At 42.6% G+C, this 23,106-nt stretch overlaps 1 protein-coding gene across 1 annotated transcript in view; it reads left to right on the forward strand.

Annotated features, from left to right (window-relative positions):
• SLC7A14 (solute carrier family 7 member 14) overlaps window positions 1-6,445 on the forward strand; it is a 111,113-nt gene extending 104,668 nt beyond the window's left edge. Inside the window, exon 8 of the mRNA XM_042956028.1 lies at window positions 3,365-6,445. Within this exon, the coding sequence (XP_042811962.1) occupies window positions 3,365-3,687 (323 nt within the window). The 3' untranslated portion in view covers window positions 3,688-6,445. The remainder of the gene's footprint in view (window positions 1-3,364) is intronic.
• Window positions 6,446-23,106: the final 16,661 nt, after the last annotated feature.

Here is a 23,106-nt window from a genome sequence, read left to right on the forward strand (position 1 = left end):
TTCCTTTGTTCCTGTTTCTTTGTCCACCTACATTTTCCCTTTTATTCAATCCTCAGTGCTTCACATCACTTTTCTTTTTTTATTATTATTTTTTTTAGAGACAGAGAGAGAGAGCTCACACAAGGGGGGAAGGGGCAGAGAGACAGGGAGAGAGAGAATCCCAAGCAGGCTCCATGCTCAGTGCAAATCCTGACACAGAGCTCAATCCCATGACCTTGGGATCATGACCTGAGTCGAAATAAAGAGTCAGGCGCTCAACCTACTGAGCCACCCAGGCGCCCCTCACAACACTTTTCTTGAATTTACTCAAGAGCCAGAAAGAAGGATGAAGGCAGACAGAACACCAGACCTTTGCCCAGGTTGACCATATATTCCATCAGGCTGCATGCACAAGTCACTTCTTGGTTCAGAGCACTCATATTTGAAATATATTTTAGAAGACAAAATAATGCACCTTTGAAATTGTAGAGCAAACATTAAAAGGCCCATAAATATTTACATGGCAGATTTCCATAGGTTGCTTTCTCAAAGTAATCATAGTCAATGCATTCATGCACACACACACACACACACACACGTTCCTTCAGACTCAGCCATTCCCAAACAAACAAACAAATGTCTACAAACAAATGTAGACATAACCTCTTTTTTTTAATTTTTTAATTTTTATTTATTTTTGAGAGAGAGAGAGAGAGAGCGAGCAGGGGAAAAACGGAGAGAGAGGGAGACACAGAATCCGAAGCAGGCTCCAGGCTCTGAGCTGTCAGCACAGAGCCGGACGCGGGGCTCGAACTCACGAACCGTGAGATCATGACCTGAGCTGAAGTCGGACACCCAACCGACTGAGCCACCCAGGTGCCCCTTTTTGTTATTTTAGACATAACCTCTCACTGAATATGTACTGTGATATGCATAGTCTATACACCAGCCTGCGGAGGAGAGGTGTGAAGGACTGGGTATGCAAGAGCCTTCTCTCTATCCATATAGGATGCTGGTTCTGCCCTCAGCCTGTTTCTTTTTCTGTAAAGGGAAGGTATTGCATTCATTCACAGCCTCTTTCCCAGCTCTATATATCTAGGATTCTATGAGGCTCTTAGAGAATTTCCATAAATTCTGGTGGGGGCATGGGAAGGTCTGTCGGAATACATGTCAAACCAGTGCTTGAATGATGAGCCACGTAATGGCACAGCAGAAAACTTAGGGGCAAAGGGAAAAGGGGGGGAAATGGTATTAAGCTCAGTAGGAAAATAATTTGCTTATAAATAGGGTCTGAGAAGGGGATCAGAGATGGAAAAAATTGATATAATAGATACCAAGCAGGAATAGGAGGCAAGATTTGACACCTGCCTTGATGTCTAAGACAAAAAATAACAAAAAAGCAAAATTGGGCCAAAAAAAAAAAAAAAAAAAAAAAAGGTGTGTGCCTGTTGATCCCACCTAGTCTCCTGAAATTTACTCTCAGATCTCAAACATGCTTCCAAAACAGGCATTCTTCAAGCTGCAGCATACTGGCCATTTTAGAGGTGGTCTGGATGCCTTGTGCTACACAAGGATGATAAATATCCCCGTGGCCACCCTCCGCCCCCAGACAAGAAAGAGTAAAGATCCGTGCTCAGAAAAATGAAGTTGCTATTTGAGAATAGCTACATCTGCAAATGATTAACTCCAGGATTTATTACCAATTAGGACTATAAATCTCTGCTTACTTTGGCTCCTGGAAAGTTGATTTCACTGGGGGATGGGGGAAGGGGTGAGGAGAAAGTCATTTGAGACAGGGAGGGAGAAATCCAAGCTTAAAAAGACACACTTCAAATTCAAAAGGGAGAAGGATTTCTCAAGTACCAAAGAGGAAAGCACACTTGACCTTAAGGTTTTATGCAAACAGCTCTACAGATGCCTGCAGTGTTAGCAAAGTCAAAGGTGCTAATGCCACTCGGAAGAGGGTGTCTGGGGTCTGGAAGGGGGTTGCATAACAGAGTGCCATCCAGTGGCCAAGCCGTAATGTGTCCAGAGTCGGCAATGGAGTATGTGCCTCGGGAGGTTTATACTCCTGAGCTAAGGGATTCCCAGCCTTGGCTGACCATTGGACTCACCTGTGAAACCTTAAAACATACCTATGCTTCGATCATATTACAGGCCAATTAAATCAGAATCTCCAGGGGTGGTGTTTGGGTATAAGGGCGGTTCAAAAACTCCCCAGGTGACCCTCCAGGTGAAGCCAGGGTTGAAAGCCACCGCTTATCTCATTCCATCCTCATGGCAACCCCAAGTTATCAGTATCTATCTTATGGTTTTCTAAAAGGGAAAACTGAGGCACAAAAAGGCTAAGTAACTGGTCCAGGGTTACACAGCTAATAGTGATGGGAGGCAGGATTTGAACCCATGGCTCACAGTCTTAATCATCATGCCCTATGACCTCCCAGGGATATGGTTCTCACCCATTCCAGGCCCTGAGCCTTTATGAGCTTTTCAAGGTGGAAAACGGGGCTTCTCAAACTATTTTGTTATTTCAAAAAAATTATAATAGAAATGAAACATTAGCCCTTATTAATGCTACCTATCAATTAGGAAGACACGTTTCTTTCCTTGGCTTGGAATGACATCAAAGTAAGGAGGTTGCACTGGAAAATTCATGCTCATCAGGAGTTCTCATTCTTTCATGCAACAAATATTAAGCGCCAGTTTTCTGCAGAGTCTATAAAACAGAACCACCCTGTGCAGATAACCACACAATAGATGTTCTCAGGGCCGTAACAGTGGCATGCTCCAGACACTCTGAGAGCCCACAGAAGAAAGTAAACAGCTCTGAGTGGCAGTAATATAATAATACTCCTTTGGTGAGTGAAAAATGTCAAGGTAAACCATAGGGCAATATATGCACATTGCTCAATGGTAAGATAAAAGAGGGAGTCCCCTGGTGGAGGCATGGGATAATAAAATACTGTAAGAAGGCTGGGGACGCACTGTGGGTGATCCATAAATATTTAAGCCAGGGTGGAAAATTCAAAGTCCTGGTTGGCACCTCCATGAGTGTAGTGGGCTGGATGTCAACAGGGACGTGGGGACAGAGGCGACTAAAGAGCCCACATTCTGTCCGAAGCGGCAGCTGTTCTCACCTCCAGCTAAAACTGTCATATAGAAATGTGGGGACAGGGTTGTCAGACCTTCGGAGTTTTTTAGGGAAAGCTGTGAATAAGGGTTGCTTAATGCAAGATATCCCACTTTGAGTCTTTTCCAGACACTATGCAGACGAAAGAAAACACATCCACCCCTAGCCCTGCTTTCACCATTTGAGTGATCTCCCCGCTAGTCCCATGGATCCCCAAGCAACTGCTTATTCACCTGTGCCTTTCCCTCCCGGCAGGTATGCTCATTTATTTTGGGTATGGCATCTGGAACAGCACCCTGGAAATCAGTGCTCGAGAAGAAGCCTTGCACCAAAGCACGTACCAGCGCTACGACGTGGATGACCCTTTCTCGGTGGAGGAGGGTTTCTCCTACGCCACCGAAGGCGAAAGCCAGGAGAACTGGGGCGGGCCCGCCGAGGACAAAGGCTTCTATTACCAACAGATGTCAGATGCTAAGGCAAACACCCGGACAAGTAGCAAAGCAAAGAGCAAAAGCAAACACAAACAGAACTCAGAGGCCCTGATTGCAAATGATGAGTTAGATTACTCTCCAGAGTAGGAGTAAACACACAAGAAATGTGTAGACACGATGGTGATTTCTTTTCAGTAACTTAACCTGTGGGCTAGAGGGTGAAAACATTTTTTGGCTCTCATTTCAAAACTCCAGCCTTCCCCCAGAGTCAGTCCCCAGTCATAGCCCTTCATTTGCTACTTTTGCTCTTCAGGATAGTTCTGTTGAAGGGTCTAACCTGGGTTTCGTCACCGATTCCCTTGTAAAAAAAAAAAAAAAACTAAACAGGAGGCTACAAGAAATTCTATCTTAGGTGCAACCATCAGAGCTGATGGCAGCAAATGCTTCCCAGGCCTTTGCTTTGCTGGTTGAATCCTTCTGCTTCTTACTGAGACCCCAGAAGCAAGGGGCTAACTTCTTGGGCCACACCGAGGCTGCAGCTCCTCCTGGAGATGTGCCAAAGCAGGTGGGTGTGGGCACAGGAAGGCTTTTCAGGCACCGGGATCACAAGGGCAAAGATCCTCTCAGCGCTGGTGGGCTGAGGACTGCTCCCCAGGGGGTGGGCAGGTGGGTGCTAGCACTTCCTCAGCCAGCAACACTTTGTCCTCAGATCTCACAAAAACGAATTCATGGGAGAAGACGCGTGCTTCTTTTTATTCCCCAAGGTTCTCAGTCTCCACACTATAACTTCAGGAACCAGCAAAGGTTAGGGACTCTGAGACCATTTCCCCAGAGGTTTCAGATTTACCATAAAGCAGTCGCACAGACCCCACAACATGGTGAGAAGCACCATCAAAGGCCTACTTACGTGCCCGGGAAGAAATTAAACAAGCATCTCTTGCAGCGAAGGCCAGAAGGGCATTGGCAGAAATTAACTCTCTGTCATACCTTTTCTTTTACCAGCCCCTAAGCTCCTGCTGATATAATGAAAGAGGGCAAAGTTGGAGCATGATTTCATGGCACTAATATGCCTTGAAGAAGTAGGCCGTTTGTTTTATAATCGGATAAAAATCTTTACAAGGAGAAGTGACCCAGCCAGTGAGATCACATTGCAAATTCTATTTCAGATTTCCAAAATTATAAATTGTGCAGTTTGTTGAGATTTGCAACCACTTGATTGGTGGGGGCTCCTCTGAAAACAAAGATGTGAAAGCACAGCTACTTAGGTAATCACATTCCAAGAGATCACATTTCACCTCTGAACCTTATTCTTCTGGAGTAGCTCCCTTTTAGACATGTATTTTGTCTGTTATTTCCCAGAGCAGGATTCACTGAAGCCCAGAGAAACACCGACCCAGTAAGGTCTAAATTGGGCCATGAGAGGGGCTCCTAAAAGAATTTTCTCAGAAATAACCTAGATGAGAGAACGTGCCGCAGGAAGAAAGCACATGGCCTCTAATCTCTCCTCTTGGGTTCCAGGGATTCCCACGGCTGCACTGAGATGTGCATGCGAAAACATGAAGGCACAGTTTCAGTCGAGCTAAAATCTTTGTGGGAGTTTCCTGAAAGGGGGACAAAATAGCAAATTTCGTGCTCTCTCTCTCCCGGATCTAGCATTATGCCAAAAGTTTTCCAGAATACATCGACTAATGTGAAGTGTATTCTTTCTTAACTGTTGAGGTTCCTGCCATCTTGGCATGCTTTAGGATTCTGAAGAAGAGGCAAATTCCATTTTTTCACTCAGTGAACACTGATTGAGAAAGTACCAAGGGCTAAGCGATGAGAAGGGAAAGAAGTGTAACATTGTGCCCTTGGGGTTCCCAGTTCAGGGAAGGCACAGCTCTGACGCCTGCCAAACGCAGACAAAACCACCAAGCCTGAGTCCTCGTGGATGGCGCACTGGGCTTAAAATTAAAGGTCAACTGAAACTAGTTTTTTAACACGCTTTTAAGTCAATTGTGTATCACACCCATAGCCAATGTACGCCAATAAATTCAAACAACTCCTATTTTCTAGATCTTCTTTTTCTGTATTAATTGTTCAGATTTCTGGTTCCCTGAGGTCATTCTGTCATTTTAACGTGATGCATGGCAATGCCGTGTCTTCTCTCCCCTACACTTGACCATAAAGATACAGTAGCTGGTCTGTGAAATATAGTCATGGGAATGAACCGTAAGCTAATTATCAGGAATGTTTTGTGAATACAAAGTTCTGAACTAGTTTTGAGATTCAACAAATCTGCCTAAATCAAATAATAACGTGCTAAGCCTGAGATATCCAGATAGATGGGATGGGGCTGTATTCATTAAAAATTTCCCAAAAGAAATATGAATGCAAAATAACAAAATCTTAACATGGGTGAAAGAGCTTCCTTTTACTATGAGGGTTGAGTGTTAAGGTTACAATAGTCTGGTGGCAGATGTACGAAATTTCTGCAGCATGAGGAGAGAGAACGCACGCTTCGGTAAACACCACTGGCATATAGATTTTGTGAAGGTCCTATGAGCTGCTCTTTTTTCTGGAGCCATTTCTCCCAAATGGTATCTCCTTCTTTTCTTAATCCTGGCCTCTTCATTTCTCTAAAGTTAGTCATCTCCCTAGCAATCTTGGTTTTAAAAAAAAATAAATCAAAAAACTTAGTATGATAGAAAAAGATTTCTTAAGGTAAGTTGACATGTTTTGTTCCCAGCCTCTGTGCAATGGTCCCAGATTTCAGAATGCAGTTTCAAATACCGTCAATGACTAGAATGATTCTATTAGTGTTTCCTAACAATTTCCGCAAGACCACTTTCTGGGGTCATGTTAAAAGTGAGATCACCTTATAATTACTGAAGAAACTTAGCCCTCTTGAATGGAGTTCAAGGAAGACCTACATTTTATTGAATTCTTCTCTGCTGCAAAAGCTCTTCCAGGGAAGTTTCATTGCGTGAATTAGTAGTTTGGAACCAATTACTTGATTTTTTTTTTTGTAATTGTATTCTATTTATCGGTACTCTGCTTCATTTCAAAAGGATTTTGAGGTGGCCATTAAAATACATATAATACCGAAAAAAAAGTGAGGAGTTTGGATAAATTAAAAATAGAGATAGAAAGGGTAAGACAAATCTAGAAGTGTGTTTAGTGCACAAGCGCAAAATCTTTATGTGCATTGCTAGATTTGCCGGTGAGGGGCAACTTGAAAAATAATGGAATTGTTAGTAATGACAAGAAGAAATACTTCTGCATGATAACAACAAATCTTTCCCCATGAGGGTAGAGAATAGCATAGACTATTGAAACCCACATATAAGCTTCAGACTTAGATTTTGTCAGAAACACGTGCCTGGCATATAGTGAATGCTCAATAAATATCTGATGATGAGATGGATGGATGAATAGATGGATGAAAGGAAAATGAAATGTCATGTATTCAACAATTTTTTGTGGAGTCCTTATTCTGTGCTATGGCATAAGAAATGAGGGAAATCAGGATATATAAGATATATAAATAAAAACTATAGTGAAGGTTACAGGTGAGATGAGGGAATTACAATGTGAAATTGGAGTTCAAGTATGGAAAAGACCTCCTTCCATTGGAGAAAAAAAAAATGATAGGGAATGCAGCCCTTGTGTTGAGCCTTGTGGAATGGGCGGAATTCTGCCAGGTAGAAATGGGGGAGAGGCTTGCCAAGTGGAGAAACAGCACGCATAAGGTGGAGACTGGCTGGTAATCTGTACTGTGACTAATAATCTGTACTGTGCCTCCTTCAAGGGAAGGCAAGAAGCTAGTTTGACAGGAGCTTATGCTGTCTGCACGATTTACATATGGAACAGTAAGCAGTAATGCTGAGAAGGTGGTCAGGGCTTACTCACTGATAGACTGGAACAGCGAACTAAACTGGCTGGCTCTCTCTGGGTGGGGAGGCACTGGGGAAATGAGGAAGGTATGAGTCAGGTTGGACTTTAAGAAGCTGGGCCAGTGGCCTCATCCGCCTGTGGAAGGAGCTAACAGATCACATACACATTTCAAATTGACTTAATACATTAAAGGGGAAAATATATCCAAATTAAAGCAATGTATGGTTGATTCTTCTTTTGAATCCTGATTTCATCGTTAACCTAGGAAAAGTACAGTCATTTAACGTGTAGACAGACAATACGAAGTTATTCACAGCCACTTTATAATTTTCTTTTTTTTTTTTAATTTTTTAACGTTTATTTATTTTTGAGACAGAGAGAGACAGAGCATGAACGGGAGAGGGTCAGAGAGAGGGAGACACAGAATCCGAAATAGGCTCCAGGCTCCGAGCTGTCAGCACAGAGCCCAACGCGGGGCTTGAACTCATGGACCGTGAGATCATGACCTGAGCCGAAGTCAGCCGCTCAACCGACTAAGCCACCCAGGCGCCCCGACCACTTTATAATTTTCAACAATAAGTTTAAACGACCAAACCTAACAACTTTTTATATCTAACTAATGTAAACAGTAAAACCTCAGCTCCAGATTTTACTCAGCTTGACTGCAAGGCCACGTTGAACTGGAGAAAGGAATTGGATGATAGAATTAGGCTAAGGGACACCTGGGTGGCTCAGTCGGTTAAGCCTCCGACTCTTGGTTTCAGCTCAGGTCATGATCTCGCTGTAGGTTTGAGACCTGCATCCGGCTCTGTGCTGGGGGGGGGGGGGGGGGGGCGGAAGTTGTTGAATTTAATGATCCATTTGTCTAGATATAAAGCCAGCGATTATTGGGAAACAAAACATGAACTCCTTCAAAGAAATGTCTTTCCCCTATTCTCCTGAAAAGAATTGATCAACTTGACCTCCTTCACATCACACTTGTTGGAAGTCTACAAGGGGCTACCTTCTCTCTGTATTATAAACAGAGGCTACAGGAGTTTGAGACTCAGCCTAAAAGACCAAAGGAAGTGGCTTTCCCCTCACCCCAGCTTTCACCAGGGGCTGAGATGTCAGTGGAAGCCCATGGCGGGTCAGCCACAGGTTGACCTAATTTTGTATCTCAGAGTGGAAAAGTCAGAAGTCAGGAACCACGTCTGAAGGCAGGGAAGGGACCAGCTCACTGAATCCAGGTGGAGTTAATGGCCCCTCTTGGATGTAAGCTTCCAGGTTAGTGACCAATCCAGAGATGGCCTTAATTTCTTATGCTGGTGGGAGAGGGGGCACGAATGAGACACACACTCCAAAGTTTGCCACTAGGGCTTCATGGCAGTACTCCATTTTTACGCCATTTGAAACAAGACTAGTCAAGGAAGGTGTTTCCAACCAAAATGTCCACAGAGCCTCCATTACTTCCATATGCTTCACCTCCCTGACACTGAGGACCCGTTTATCTGCAAGGGCCCTTTGAAATCCCTAAGAGAGAGAGTTACCAGCTGGTAACCACTGAGGCCTGGCGGTGAAAAGAGACAATATTTGTAATTAAACAGCAGGCAAACGCAGAAACGGCATCCCGAACCACAGGCTCCATGGCGAGCAGGAACCCGGATGTTGTTTCATCAAAGAGCTGACTTTGTATTTCTCAGTTAGAATGGTGATGGGTGGCAAAAAGCCCCTTTCATGTACACAACCGTTAGCCCTGTGTCTATTTTTTTTTTTTATCTAAGACTTTAGAGGAGAAGCTATTGTAATTTCCTTTCCTCCTCAGGAGCTACTGCTTTCTAAAATGCTTTCCTTTTCTGGCTTGGCTTGAATGACACATGCATCATTCTGAAATACCTAGGCCATTGTCTTTTCTCAAAATTATTGCTCTAAAATAATGTTCTTTTTTTTCTTTTAGGGCTTAAAGCCCAACAGGGATTGGTGAGAGTTTTGAAGCCCATCAAAAGTGAATATATATTCTGCAGTGTCAACTAAAAGAGTGCTAGAGGGGCACCTGGATGGTTCAGTCTGTTGAGCATCCAACTCTTGATTTGGGCTCAGGTCGTGATCTCACAGGTTCATGGGATCAAGCTCCGGGTCAGGTTCTGCACTGTGAGTGCAGAGATTCTCTCTCTCATCCCAGTGCTTGGGATTCTCTCTCTCTCTGCCCCTCCCCTGATCATGCTTGCACACTCTCATTCTCTTTCTCTCACTCTCTCAAAAATAAATAAACATTTAAAAATAAATAATAAAATAAAATAGTGCTCGAAATCGTTAAACAGTGTTCTACGTGCATGGCATTACCAAATTCATACAGGACTTCCGCAAAGTCAGCTTTGGGCTTGAAGTCTTCTGAAAACAGGTAGCTTTTATTTTTTACCCCAGGAGACCATTCAGTACATTTTGGTACAATAAGGAGAGAAAATGGCTCAGTATTAGAATTCAGAAACAAGAGCAGCCTGGATTTTTTTCATTAGGGACTCACCCTGTGCTTTTTTATTTTTTCTATTACACTTTCCTAACATTGACATTAGCGACATTGGCTAAAGAGAGTTGTGGGTCACGTAAATTTCCCAGGCAGTGTGGACTTTGAAGGATTGTGCTCATTCCAATATCCAGAGGAGGAGAGAGCTCCTTGCACATCTCCAACTGATTGGTGTTGGCAATTGCCAGTTCACTGGTCTCACTCATGCTCCCGAAGGCGAGAATCTACGGCAGAAATCATACGTTCCCACTTTCCAAAGCAAAGACATGCCATGTTAGTGCTATGATGGCGCATAAATACCTCAACTGTCTGGGCTGATAGAGGGGCTGCGGGTTTTTAAGAGAGCAGCTATTTCTTCTTTCTTCTTCCCATGTAGTTATACCATCTAAGGACAGAACTCACTCGATATTCTAGCTTTTCTCACTGTGGAAAAGAAACATTACTGTTCAATTCATGTCCAAAGTTATAAATACAGCTTGTAAATCTTACTAACTTTTTTCATTTTTGTTTGGTCCTTGAGAAGTACAACTTGCTTTTTGCCGATGGTAATTTCTAGTGTCTTTCTCTGCTATTTTTCTTTTTTGGTGGGGGGAGTATGAAATTGCTGTATTTGCTGAAGTTTGTTCGTTTTGTGGTTTTTAATTCCCATTGGTGCACTGTACAATGGGGTGTTGTAGTGTATCATGAAGAAAGAAATAATTTGCAGATATGTTATGGGGTGTGTTTTATTTTCAAATGACTGTGGTGTTGATAATATATTGGTTTATCAAGATACTAAGGGAAAATTCTAAATTTACCAAAATGTGTATATTTTAATAAATGCATAAAGCTTTATTGTGTGCCTTTAAATTTAAAAATGGGTGATAAAGTCAGAAACAAAAATGTCTTACTATAAAATATACATAGTAATGTAAAGCTTTTACACAGAAGACTACCAAAAGAAAAAAAAAGAAAAGAAAAAGGAACTTCCCCCTATTTTGTTCACCTTAGTCAGTACCTGAAGTCTGATACTTTCTTTCCATTCTAAAATGGAGACGAATAAGTGAATCTTGCCTTAAATGTTTCAGTTGTCCTTTGTAGAAAAGCCAGATAAATGAGCTCATTTTTTTTTTTTTTTGGAACTAATTGCATTACTGTGGAAAAATTCATTTTCAGAATAAAAATATTTTAAAAATTACAGCTAATCGACTATGAAAATTGAAATTTGAAGAAAGTCAGTGTCATCCTACCTTTCAAATTCACTTTATTTCCATGAAGAGAACTACAAGTTCTTCTTCAGTGGACTCTCAGGAGGACAGGAAGTGACCCAATCTCCCTCTGGTCATTTTCTTCTAACTTGGTACCAGGCTCCATCTGGGACCCCCCACTACACTGCTTCCAGAATTACCCCATCCCCAATACCACAAGACATACACACCTGCCCTCCATCCTCAGCACCAAGGAGCATTCCGACTCGTTGCCCCCATTCATTTTAGGGACAAACTGGAGGACCATTACCTGCCTACAGACAGCATTTCTGGTGGTTTAATTTATTTTTACTGCTTGACAGTACAGTGGTGACATCTGGAGAAAAGGTAAAGTGGTGTGGTAGGGTCACATAATGCCACACCGCATGAGATGCAAAGAACCTGCCATGTCTCTATTTTCTGCAATGCGTTGATCTCCCTTGCCAGGGTCTACCTGCCTGGGTAGCAGGGAGAGAAAAACAAATTTTAAATGTATTCATTTGCAGAATCACGGCTGTCTTCTAGTTTAGTCTCTTTTTCGATGATTGAGTCTCTTTGGGATGCAGGCTCAGTCTTTTGGATTTCCTCCCCTCCCCCTTGCTTCTCTCCAAAATGACATCTGGGAACAGAACCTACAGGATCTCACAGAAGTTGGGGGGGGGGGGGGTTGGGGGAGGCTAGGCGAGCAGATGAGAACTAAGGTGTTCTGGACCCTCTGCTGCTGCCGAATGGCTACCTGGACTGTTCCCTGCACAGGTGACCATGGAAAAAGAACTGGCCCATCTAGCCATATGGATTTCATGATGACATTCACTTCCAAAGTCCACACTGAATCCCAGTTGTGAAGTTCCTGCACACAGATGCTCCTTGGTATGATTCCAGGCCTCTGCTGGTCCACCAAGCCCTCAGCACTTCCACTTTAGAACCCACTGCATCCCCTCTGAGACCTGGGGCAGGACCACCACCACGGGCCAAAGTATCCAGTCACTTCTGTCACTAATGACACACTATTATTTCTGGGCTCTGCTCATTGATGCTTATAGCCCATGATTGCAGCTTCTAGCCTGTGGTGTGCTGCAGCCTGATCCTGAGAACAATTGTTAACTTTTCATAACTTTTGTGAGTCAGTTGCTAAAGACAACTATTATTAAAACTCGGGGCGCCTAGGGGGCTCAGTCGGTTGAGCGCCCGACTTTGGCTCAGGTCATGATCTCCCGTTCGTGGGTTCGAGCCCTGCATCTGGCTCTGTGCTGACAGCTCAGAGCCTGCAGCCTGCTTCGGATTCTGTGTCTCCCTCTCTTTCTGCCCCTCCCCTGGTTGTGCTCTGTCTGTCTCTTTCTCTCTCAAAAATAAATAAATGTTAATCAAAAAAAATTTTTAAAAACTTAATTTCTATAACCTTACAATCAATTGTATTGAAAACAAAGGTAATAAATACTCAAAACTAATTACTACATTTAACTGTTATCTACTACATTTAACTCTTCTTGAGGTTATTTACAACCGTTATATCTGTCTGGGGAACACTCTACAATCATGTGCTATCAACATCTTTTCCCAACTTCGTGCTCAGTGAGTTCACACTGGTAGCTTGAAATCAGCCATGGTGAGAGTATTCACACCGTGCAAATTGACACATGCTACAAAATCAGGGTCTGTTTGTTTGTTTCCAGAGAGCTGTCTGTTAGACATTGATAAGCACACCACCGCTCATATCCCTGCCAGGTAAGTATACCACTAATCCGTCCAGTGTTTTCAGACGTTATCACTCCTAACACAACCCTGCTCACAGAGAGGGGAAAAGCCTGGACAAGTATTTTTCCCTTTCCATTCTACCTCCGTTTCTCTTCTTCTCCCCACCATCCAGCAGGACCAGCAGGGGTTGGCTCTCCACTCTTCTCTCAGTCTGAAAAAGGATTTTTCCTACACATCACCTCCCTCCTGAGGTCTATACGCCTTGGAACTCTGTCTTACTGGTGAAAGAGTTGCCCGTTTGTTTATCTGTAAATAGTAGCCAAGGAGACTCACAGGACAACCTGGAACTGGGGATCACCAGGATCAAAAGAATTGGATACATATTCCAAAATACAGCCTCATTACATGGGTCTTAATGTTGAAAGGTTATTTAATACCAAGCGTTAGTGAAGATGTGAAGAAGTTGGAACCCTTCAACTTGCCCTGGTGGGAAGGTGAAATGATGCAGCCACTGTGGAAAACAGTGTGGCTATTCCTCAAAAAAATAAAAATAGATTAGCATATGATCTAAAAACTCCACTTCTGGATATATATCCAAAAGCATTGAAAGCAGGGTCTCAAAGGTACTTATTCACAGCAGCATTACTCACAGTGGCTAAAACAGGAAAGCAACCCAAGTGTCCATCGATGACTGAATGGATATGTATATATACATATATGTGTATATATGTGTATGTATATATAAACAATGGAATATTATTCAACCTTAAAAAGGAAGGAAATCGTGGGCACCTGGATGGCTCAGTTGGTTAAGCAACTAAATCTTGATTTTGGCTCAGGTCATGATCTCATGGTCCTTGAGATCGAGCCCTGTGTCAGGCTCCATGCTGGGTGTGGAGCCTGCTTAAGATTCTCTCTCTCCCTCTCGCTCTGCCCCCCTCCTGTTCACTTGCTCCCTCTCTCTCAAAAAAAAAGAAAGGGAAAAGAAAGAAAGAAAAAGAAAGGAAGGAAATCCTGACATACGCTACATCATGGATGAACTTTGAGGACATTATGCTGAGTAAGCCAATGACAAAAAGATAAATACCATCTGACTCTACTTATATGGGGTACCTAGAGTAATCCAAATCATAGAAGCAGTAAGAAGGGCTGAAGGGAGGGGAGAACGGAGACTTATTGTTTAATGGGTGCAGAGTTTCAGTTTTGCAAGATGAAAGAGTTCACGAGAGGATGCAGTGATGGCTGTGCAACAATATGAATGTGGTTAATAGCACTGAACTGTATGCTTACAAATGGTTAAGGTGATACGTGTCAGGTTATGTACATTTTCCACAATTTTTAAAAGTGAAAAAGATTCAAAGGTTGTTCAGAGTATCAAAGCTGCTGTATAGGCATTTTCTCCTTAGGCCATAACTGAAAACCTTTGTTTTATTCAAATGCCAGTTAGTTAACACACAGTGTAGTCTTGGTTTCAGGAGTGGAACTCAGTGATTCATCTCTTACATTACACCCAGTGCCCATTCCTAAAAGCACCCTCCTTAATACCCATGACCCATTTAACCCACCCCCCCACCCACCTCCCCTCCAGCAGCCCTCAGTTTGTTCTCTGTATTTAAGAGTCTCTTATGGTTTGCCTCCCTCTCTGTTTTTATCTCATTTTTCCTTCCCTTCTCCTATATCAAAACCATTTTAAAACTTAAATGCCCCATTCGAAATTTAAGGGACCCCCATATCCCAAACACTGAACATTTTATTTCCAACTATTAACAGTTCAGTGCCTGGCAGTAAGAGTCCTTTCTGTGTCAAGGTCCCCTCCTCTCTTTTGCCCACATGCACCTCTTCCCCCACCTGAGGATAGCTTTTTTTTTCCATTCTCACACTGGCCTGAATCAAATCAAGAAAAACTCTAAGCTATGAGGCTCAGAGAGAAAACCACACACACATCCCATTTCTATGACCTAGAAGATTTGAATTCTCCAAGCTTTTATTACATATATGTGTAATCCTGATGCTTACCCATCAGAGCCATTTAGAGTGTTTTCGGGAAGGGATGAGCCAGCCCTCTATAAGTCAATTAACTGGCTGAGATAAGTGCAGTGGCAGGCTTTCCTTCAGAGGAGGGAAATACAAATGATTTGTGACTCTAATTAACTTCAAACACAGCAACAGGAATACAATTTGGCACAGAATCCGAAGAGGAAATAGTCCATCTAAATTCAATTCTGGTGGCTGGAAGACTGTAATTGAATTTCCTTCCTAACAGAGACACTCCTCACAGGGCAGGGTGGGGAGGAGAAAGGGGGTTTCCTAGCAATGGGGTTTCCCTGTTCTATGAAGCTCCGTGTCCAAAGCAACCCCTTTAATGTACTGGAAACTATTCAAGGTGTGGATACAATGTCCTCCACTTTCTCACCCAGCCTTGTCAGTCTTGTAAAAGAAGGTGGAGGAGACTGGGCTGATCAACCCACTGGAAAGGGCATGGGAAGGAGGTAGGCTGTGAGCCTTGAAGACCAGCAGAGGACACCTCTGCCCTATCTGCTCCCTGAGGCCCAAATGCCTCCATTGGAAACAAAGTCTGGCATTCCTCAGTAAGAAAGAGATCTTTAAATGCCTTCACAGTTAACTCCCCTTGGAAGAAGGAACACAGTGTCTTAATTCAATCATGTTGAGATATGAATGACTGATATTAGTTCCTTCTCAGAAAGTTGATTTTCCCTGGTCATGGGAACAGAGTATGAGGGCCCTGGGTGCCTGACAGGGGTTTGGGAGCCTCCCAGAGGTGAAAATGTCACAGAAGGAAGAGGCCAGGGTCCCAAAGACACACTTAGCCCCATTCACTTCACAATCTTGCTGAGAGCTAAATCTAAATACAGCAAGGGTTTAGATACCATAAATCTGCCTTGAACTGATGCCCCCAAGATCACTCTCAGGGGAGAGCTGGCAGGTGAGGTGCAAAGAGGTTTGGACTGCTAGAGAGAGACGGTATTCCAGTCCTGGCTCTCCATAGCTGGTTCTGTAAACCTTGTTTCCTCATCTATAAACAATAAGTTGACCTGTGATTTCTAACTTTCCAGATCGCTGCCATGAGGGCAGTGAACACAACTCTCTTGCTTCCTACTGACCTTGGCACCTAGTGCAGAGCCTGGGATGCAGGAGGCCTTCAAAGAATATTTGTTAAACGGATGAATGACTGGAAGTTGAGTTTTCCTTCACCATCCAGAGGCCCTCCCTACACTTTTGCCAAAGTGGAGAACAATTTCAATCACACTATTAAATATTGGGCAGTTCACCTCTCTGACAGATTTCAGATCCTTTAACTCAACTCTTTAGAAATTGATCCTAAGAAAATAAATAATCAGAGATATGGTCAAAGGTTTATGCCAAAGACTATATCTATAATTACAGGGGGAAAATACCAAAGCATGGAAGTCAAACTAATGTCCCAAACAGGAGGTTGTTTAAGTAAATTGCAATGTAACTGTAGAACTCAGTAATGTACAGCCAACCAAAACTGTCTTCAAGGGGCACCTGGGTGCCCATGTTTTCCACCATGGAAAATGTGTATTGATACAACTTTGCATTGCCTTGACAATATGGCATGTCACACAGAAAATGATCAATAATTTTTTCTTAAATTCGATCAGAGTTTCATCCACACCAGCCAAAAATATATTTTCAAAATGTACATGTTGTTCATGATTTATAAAGGAAATATATCCTTCTCTAAGGTCATTCCTCTACTTAAAATCTCCACTGGCTCCCATTTGCCAATAGAATCAGCCCTCCATAGCATATATCCCACCAGTATCTCCAGTCTCATGCCTAACCCTCCCCCAAGCGTCCTATATTCTGACCCCATCAGACTCCTGAATGTGTTCTAAGCCCATTCTCTTGCCCTCTTCTTGAATGTCCTTCACCCCTCATCCACTCAACAAACTCCCATTCATCCTTAAAATTCCTCTCTCAAATGCATCCCTTTTCTGAATTTCTGGAATTTAACCTCTGCCCTACTGACTCCTCTCCCAACTACATGTTCCTATAGCATTCTTTTTTCCTTAATGTATCTAGCATTTTCCATGTTGAATACAGTTATTTGTTTATATGTCTCTTCCCTGCACTAGATCAGGTGCATCCAAAAAAAAACATAACAAAGAAAATATTAGAACTACTTTTCCAAAATTTAAAATCTAAAAAATGAGAACAAAACTAAGCCTTATGTTCAATAGATTATTATATAAAATTAACATATTATAATATGCTTATTATAATACATTAATATATATTATAATATACTTATAATCTGTATTAACATACAACAATAACATATTCAATGGATGAAGTATAAGACTTAATTTTATTTGTGTTATATTGTATTAAGTAGCTTACTATGGATTACTCAGAGCCACATATTCATCAGATCATCACTGCGAGGATCTAATGGTCATATGGGTCCCTAAGAACTTCTGAGGACTGAGAAGAGGTAGATAGCACCACCCTCACCACCCTCACCATTTCATTCAAGTTATGATATTTTGTATATTACAAATACCCATTTAAGTGGATTTATGGATTGCATTGTCTGTTTTTATTAAACTGACCCCACACAAAGAGCTGTCATTTACAAAGCTTCCTACAAAGCATAAACTAACAAACTGTGGCAGAAACAGTGAAGCCAAAAGTACAAAAGTTTGTTATCTAAGAATTTTAAAAACAAACATTGTTAGTCTGTGATCTTATAACAATTCATGAAAAACAATTGCTTTTGGGGGCGCCTGGGTGGCTCAATCGATTAAGCGTCCAACTCTTGATTTCGGCTCAGGTCATGATCTCACAGCTCCTGAGATTCAGCAGCCCCCTCCACCCCCACTCCTCCCAGCCCCGAGTGGGGCTCTGTGCTGGCAACTGGAGGCCTGCTTGGGATTCTGTCTCTGCCCCTCCCCCTGCTCTCTCTCTCTCTCTCTCATAATAAATATTTAAAGAAATTGTTTTTGTGGGGTGCCTGGATGGCTCAGCTGGTTACGTGTCCAACTTCAGCTCAGGTCATGATCTCACAGTTCATGAGTTCGAGCCCCGCGTCCAGCTCTGTGCTGACAGCTCGGAGCCTGGAGCCTGCTTCAGATCCTGTGTCTCCCTGTCTCTGCCCCTCCCCAGCTCACGCTCTGTCTCTCAAAAATAAATAAAACGTTAAGCAAGAAAGAAATTCCAAATCCTAACACACAGAGGGAGCCTTTGACAGCCTCCTGGTCTTGACACTGTCCACCCTCCTTGGGCTAGGAGGAGAAGTACAGGACTAAAGAATCAGAACCCTGACCCTCTCTGCCATCCTGAGGCCAATCTTTAACCAAAGCGAGGCCCTACTTCCCTTTTCGGGGTCTTGCTGGATTGAAAGTAGCTCAGAAAGACCTTCTGACCTGGAGTGCTCTCTTCTTTTACTTTCACATTTTAAACACAAACTGGTTAACTTCAAGAGGGCTCTGTACAAAAATCTTATTGTTTTTCTAAAGAGGTCTTATTGAGTGATTGATATTTTGAGGGTTTTCCAGCACAATGATTTCTTTGCTAAAAACAGAGTGCGCTCACTCGTTTTGGTATTTGTTTGCAAACCAAACCCATAGTGTGAACATTGGCCATGTCCCCTTCCTCCCCTCTCCCATCCCCCTGCTAACAAGTGGTAACCACAGTGGCCCATACCTAGCATACAGATTATGTATGATCTGTCATTCATTAGGACTTCAAAGCCTACAAAAGAGTTCACTCCCTTCAGAAGCTAATTCCCCTTATTTCCTGAAAATCCATTTGTGGCCTGGTGGAGAATATGAGTCTACCTTTCCTCTTTCCAGAGATACAAATATCCAATAGTTCTTATGCCATAGAGAAGCTTGAGTTCCCTTTATTTTCCAATTGACCACAGATAAATGATCCCTTTCTAAGAATAATTGTTTTGAAAATAGGTCCAGAATTTAACTCTATTTCTAAACTAACATTTTTAAGAAGGAGAGGATTTATGTTAAAGACTCTTACACTAATTTTGTATCTGTCCTTTTATTAAATGGCTTTCCATAGTAATTCACTCCACTTTCTTAGGAGGCAAATTCCGTTTGAAGGCTAGAGTAGCATTTAATACTTCAGGCTTTAGAGTCAGAATGCAAAGGTTATAATCTTGGCTATGGAACCTGCAATTTACTTAATCTCTCTGCGCCTCTATTTTCTCATCTGTAAAAATGACTATGTGATCGTCCCTAACTCATGGAATGGTTGTAAGAATTAAATGAACAAAACCTGTGTGATGAACTCTGTTACTATTTTAGGTAAGATCAATACTTCTCTTTAAAGTCCTATGTGAAAGATGCATATTTTTGATATTGTAATTCTGCTCTAGTTTGTGAAACATAATTTAACTTCATTTCGTAAACTCCAGGTATGCTGTAGCAGTATCAGAACGGGCCTTAGCTTTAGAACACGTGCGTTCAAGGCTTTTACTTCAAGAGAGAGAGAAAGAGTGCGAGCAAGAGAGGGGGCAGAGGGAGAAAGATAGAGAATCTTTAAGCAGGCTCCGTGCTGAGCACGGAACCTGATGTGGGGCTCAGTCCCACGACTTTGGGGTCATGATCTGAGTCGAAATCAAGAGTCGGACACACTCAACTGAGCCACCCAGGCGCCCCCAAGTATTGATACTTGCTAGAGCTGTCGCTGTGGTTCATTACTTCATCTCCCTGAGCCCCGGTTTCTTCACATGGGAAAAAGGGGGTGATACTAATAGTTGAATAGACCGAATGTGTGTGTGTCCCTCAAATTCATATGTTGCCACCCTCATCCCCAAAGTGATGGTGTTTGGAGGGGCTGCCTTTCAGAGGTAATTAGGTTTAGATAAGGTCATGACAGAGGAGCCCCATGATAGAATTTGTGTTCCTATAAAAAGAAGGTCTAGGGGAGCCTGTGAGGCTCAGTCCGTTAAGTGTCTGACTTCAGCTCAGGTCATGATCTTGCGGTTCGTGGGTTCAAGCCCCACATCAGGCTCTGTGCTGACAGCTCAGAGCCTGGATCCTGCTTCGGATTCTGGGTCTCCTTCTCTCTCTCTGCCCCTTCCCTACTCATGCTCTGTCTCTCTCGAAAAATGAATAAACATTAGAAAGAAAGAAAGAAAGAAAGAAAGAAAGAAAGAAAGAAAGAAAAAGAAAGACAGTCTAGAGCTTTCGCTTGATTTCTCTTCCTACCCCATGAGGACACAGCAAGAAGGCAGCATCTGCAAACCAGGAAGAGACTCCTCACCAGATACTAGATCTGCTGGCACCTTAATCTTAGACTTCCCAGCCTCCAGAACAGTGAGAAATTAATGTTTATTATTTAAGCCATCGAGTCTATGGTATTTTGTTACAGAAGTCTGAACTAAGACAGATACCCTTCTCATAGAATTGTTAGAAAGTATCACATAGGTTTCCCTCAAAATCCATTCTCTTCTTACACATTTAATCGAGGAGCCTGGGGTGGCTCATTCGGTTAAGCGTCTGTCTCTTGATCTCGGCTCAGGTCATGATCTCACAGTTCATGAGATGAAGCCCTGCATCGGGCCCTGTGCTGATAGCTCAGAGCCTGCTTGGGATTCTTCTCTCTTTCTCTCTATCTCTCTCTCTCTCTCCCCCTCCCTCTGCCTCTCCCCTGCTCACTCTCTCTCTCAAAATAAATAAATAAATAAATAAACATTTAAAAAAATAATAATTGAAAATTTAGCTGGGTACATAGCCAGCTAGAACAAAGGCCAGCTAGAACAAAAGCCAGGGCCAGCTTCGTGGACACAATGACCTGTGTAGTCTCACAGCCCCTGAAAGAAGGGGGACCCTGTACTTGGTTTAATTCTCTGCTGTTGCCATCTTGAAATTCTTGACAATTTTACCATTGAACTTGTGTTTTCTAAGTCAAGTCTAACAGGACAATAGAGCATGCATATGAATAGAGAAAATATGTGCAATACATGTTTCCAACATTTCTTGCCACTGTATTTTCATATAGCATTCACAATGCCCCGCGAGCACAGAATTCCAGTGGATCCATGATGTATGGGAGTTCAGCAAGATTCAAAGCAAGCTCAAAGGTAAGAGTGGGTTATATCTATGACTGAGTATCACGGTCTGAATATTTGAGTACCCCCAAAATTCATATGTTGGAATCCTAGGCCCCACAAGTTATGGTATTAGGAGGTGGATCTTTCGGGAGGTACTTAGGTACTTGGGGGTGAAGCTCTCTTGGGATTAACGCTTTGATAAATGAAGCCCCAGGGAGGTCCCTCACCCCTTCCGCTGCATAAGATACAGTGAGAGGGCACTGGCTGTGAACCAGGAGGAGGGCGAACGCCACCATGCTGGTGCCTTAATGGTGGGCTTCCAGCCTCTCAAACTGTGAGAATAAATTTCTGTTGTTTATAAGCCACCCAGTCTGTGGTGTTTTGTTATAGCAGCAGAAACAGACTAAGACACTGAGTAAGCAAGTGCACTGACAGTCTCCAGAGGCCACACCTACCATTCAAACCACAGCTCACTTCAAACAGAAAGAAGGCAATGGAATCCTAAGAAACACCAATGACCAAGGAACCCTATCACATCCTTGTATTAATTCCCTGTATTCGCCAACTACTTTATACTGAAAAGGATGGCAGAGAAGGAAAGGGAAAAATAGGGCAACTTACAGTTCCTTTTCATTTCAACCTTTCCTTACTCATCAGGAAGCTGAAACGAGAGAGAATTGGTAGACTGGGTGCATGTCAAGAAGTAAAATAAAAAACAATTTAGTTAGCTTGGTGCAATGTTTCCACAGTTCTAATAAGAATTAAGTGCTAATAGATGCATGAGCGACCAAATACAAATTGTGGGATTTTTAAGTTTCTGCATAAAAGTAAAATGTTCTTATATTTACATTTAAAACAGACATTCCAGGGGTGCCTGGGAGGCTTAGTGGGTTAAGTGTCCAACTCGTGATTTTGTGTCAGGTCATGATCTCACAGTTTTTGAGTTCGAACCCCACATTGGGCTTTGCTAACAGTGCAGAGTCTGCTTAGGATTCTCTCCCTCTTTCTCTCTCTCTATCACTGTCCCTCTCAAAAGGAAATAAATAAACATTTAAAAAATAACAAAACAGGGACGCCTGGGTGGCTCAGTCGGTTAAGCGTCTGACATCAGCTCAGGTCATGATCTTGTGGTTTGTGAGTTCGAGCCCAGTGTCGGGCTCTGTGCTGACAGCTTGGAGGCTGGAGCCTGCTTCGGATTCTGTGTCTCCTCCTCTCTCTGCCTCTCCCATACTCATGCTATGTCTCTCTCTGTCTCTCAATAATAAATAAACGTTAAAAAAATTAAATAATAAAACAAACATTCCACAATATAAAGAATAGTAAAATTCATGCTAGTAATTTAAGATTTTAATTTTTCTTTACCTAGAACAACATTAAATGGCAAAACAAAACAAAACAAAGTGAAAGATCATGACAAGTCAAAAGAGAGACCACAGGAAAAGGAAAAAACTTTACATTTTTGTTATCTTTAACACTTTTTTCCTGCTTTTTCTAAAAAGAGCTCCACATTTTCATTTTACACTGGGCATTGCAGATTACATAGCCAGCCCTGATGAAGATTGTATTTCCCAACCTCTCCTGCAGCTAGATGTGGCCATGTGACTTACTACAATCAGATTCCTGTGGCAGCTTCAGGGAACTATCCCAGGACATAGTGGGCATGGGCCTTTGCCTCTTTTCTTCGATCCTTTTTCCACCTGCAATGTAGATGCTGCCATCTTGGAGCATGAGTTCAAGAGCCACTTCTAGGATTGATGAAGCAGTGTGTTGGAAGGAGCCGGGGATTCCCTGAGCGCTTTGTGAAGAAGAATCACCGTATCAGGCCAAGACTATGGATTGCCAAATTTTACAGTTTGTGAAATGCATTTCATGAAATGACTCGTGTGGTAGCATATTGCCTATGTTAGTTATTCGATAGACGCCTAGATTTTTGTTTTGATTGGGTTTTTTTAATCGACTATGAAAAGAAACATTACTCCTCATATTTTTAGAGGAGGAACAGTTCAGCAGCCTCAGACCACCTACAGTTTCCAGCATGAAGGTCGCTGTCTCTACTGTACTGTGCCCATTGTACCTGGTCGTGTCTTTTACATGCATGTCAGTGCCAGGTGACTCAGCTGTTTTTGTTGCCCTTAACACAATAAAAACTGAGTCCCAACCCCTGGAGAGAAAGTTTTTAAATCACTCAGAAGAGAAAAGATTGACAC

The sequence above is a fragment of the Panthera leo genome, chromosome C2, assembly GCF_018350215.1.
Source record: "Panthera leo isolate Ple1 chromosome C2, P.leo_Ple1_pat1.1, whole genome shotgun sequence".
NCBI lineage: Eukaryota > Metazoa > Chordata > Mammalia > Carnivora > Felidae > Panthera > Panthera leo.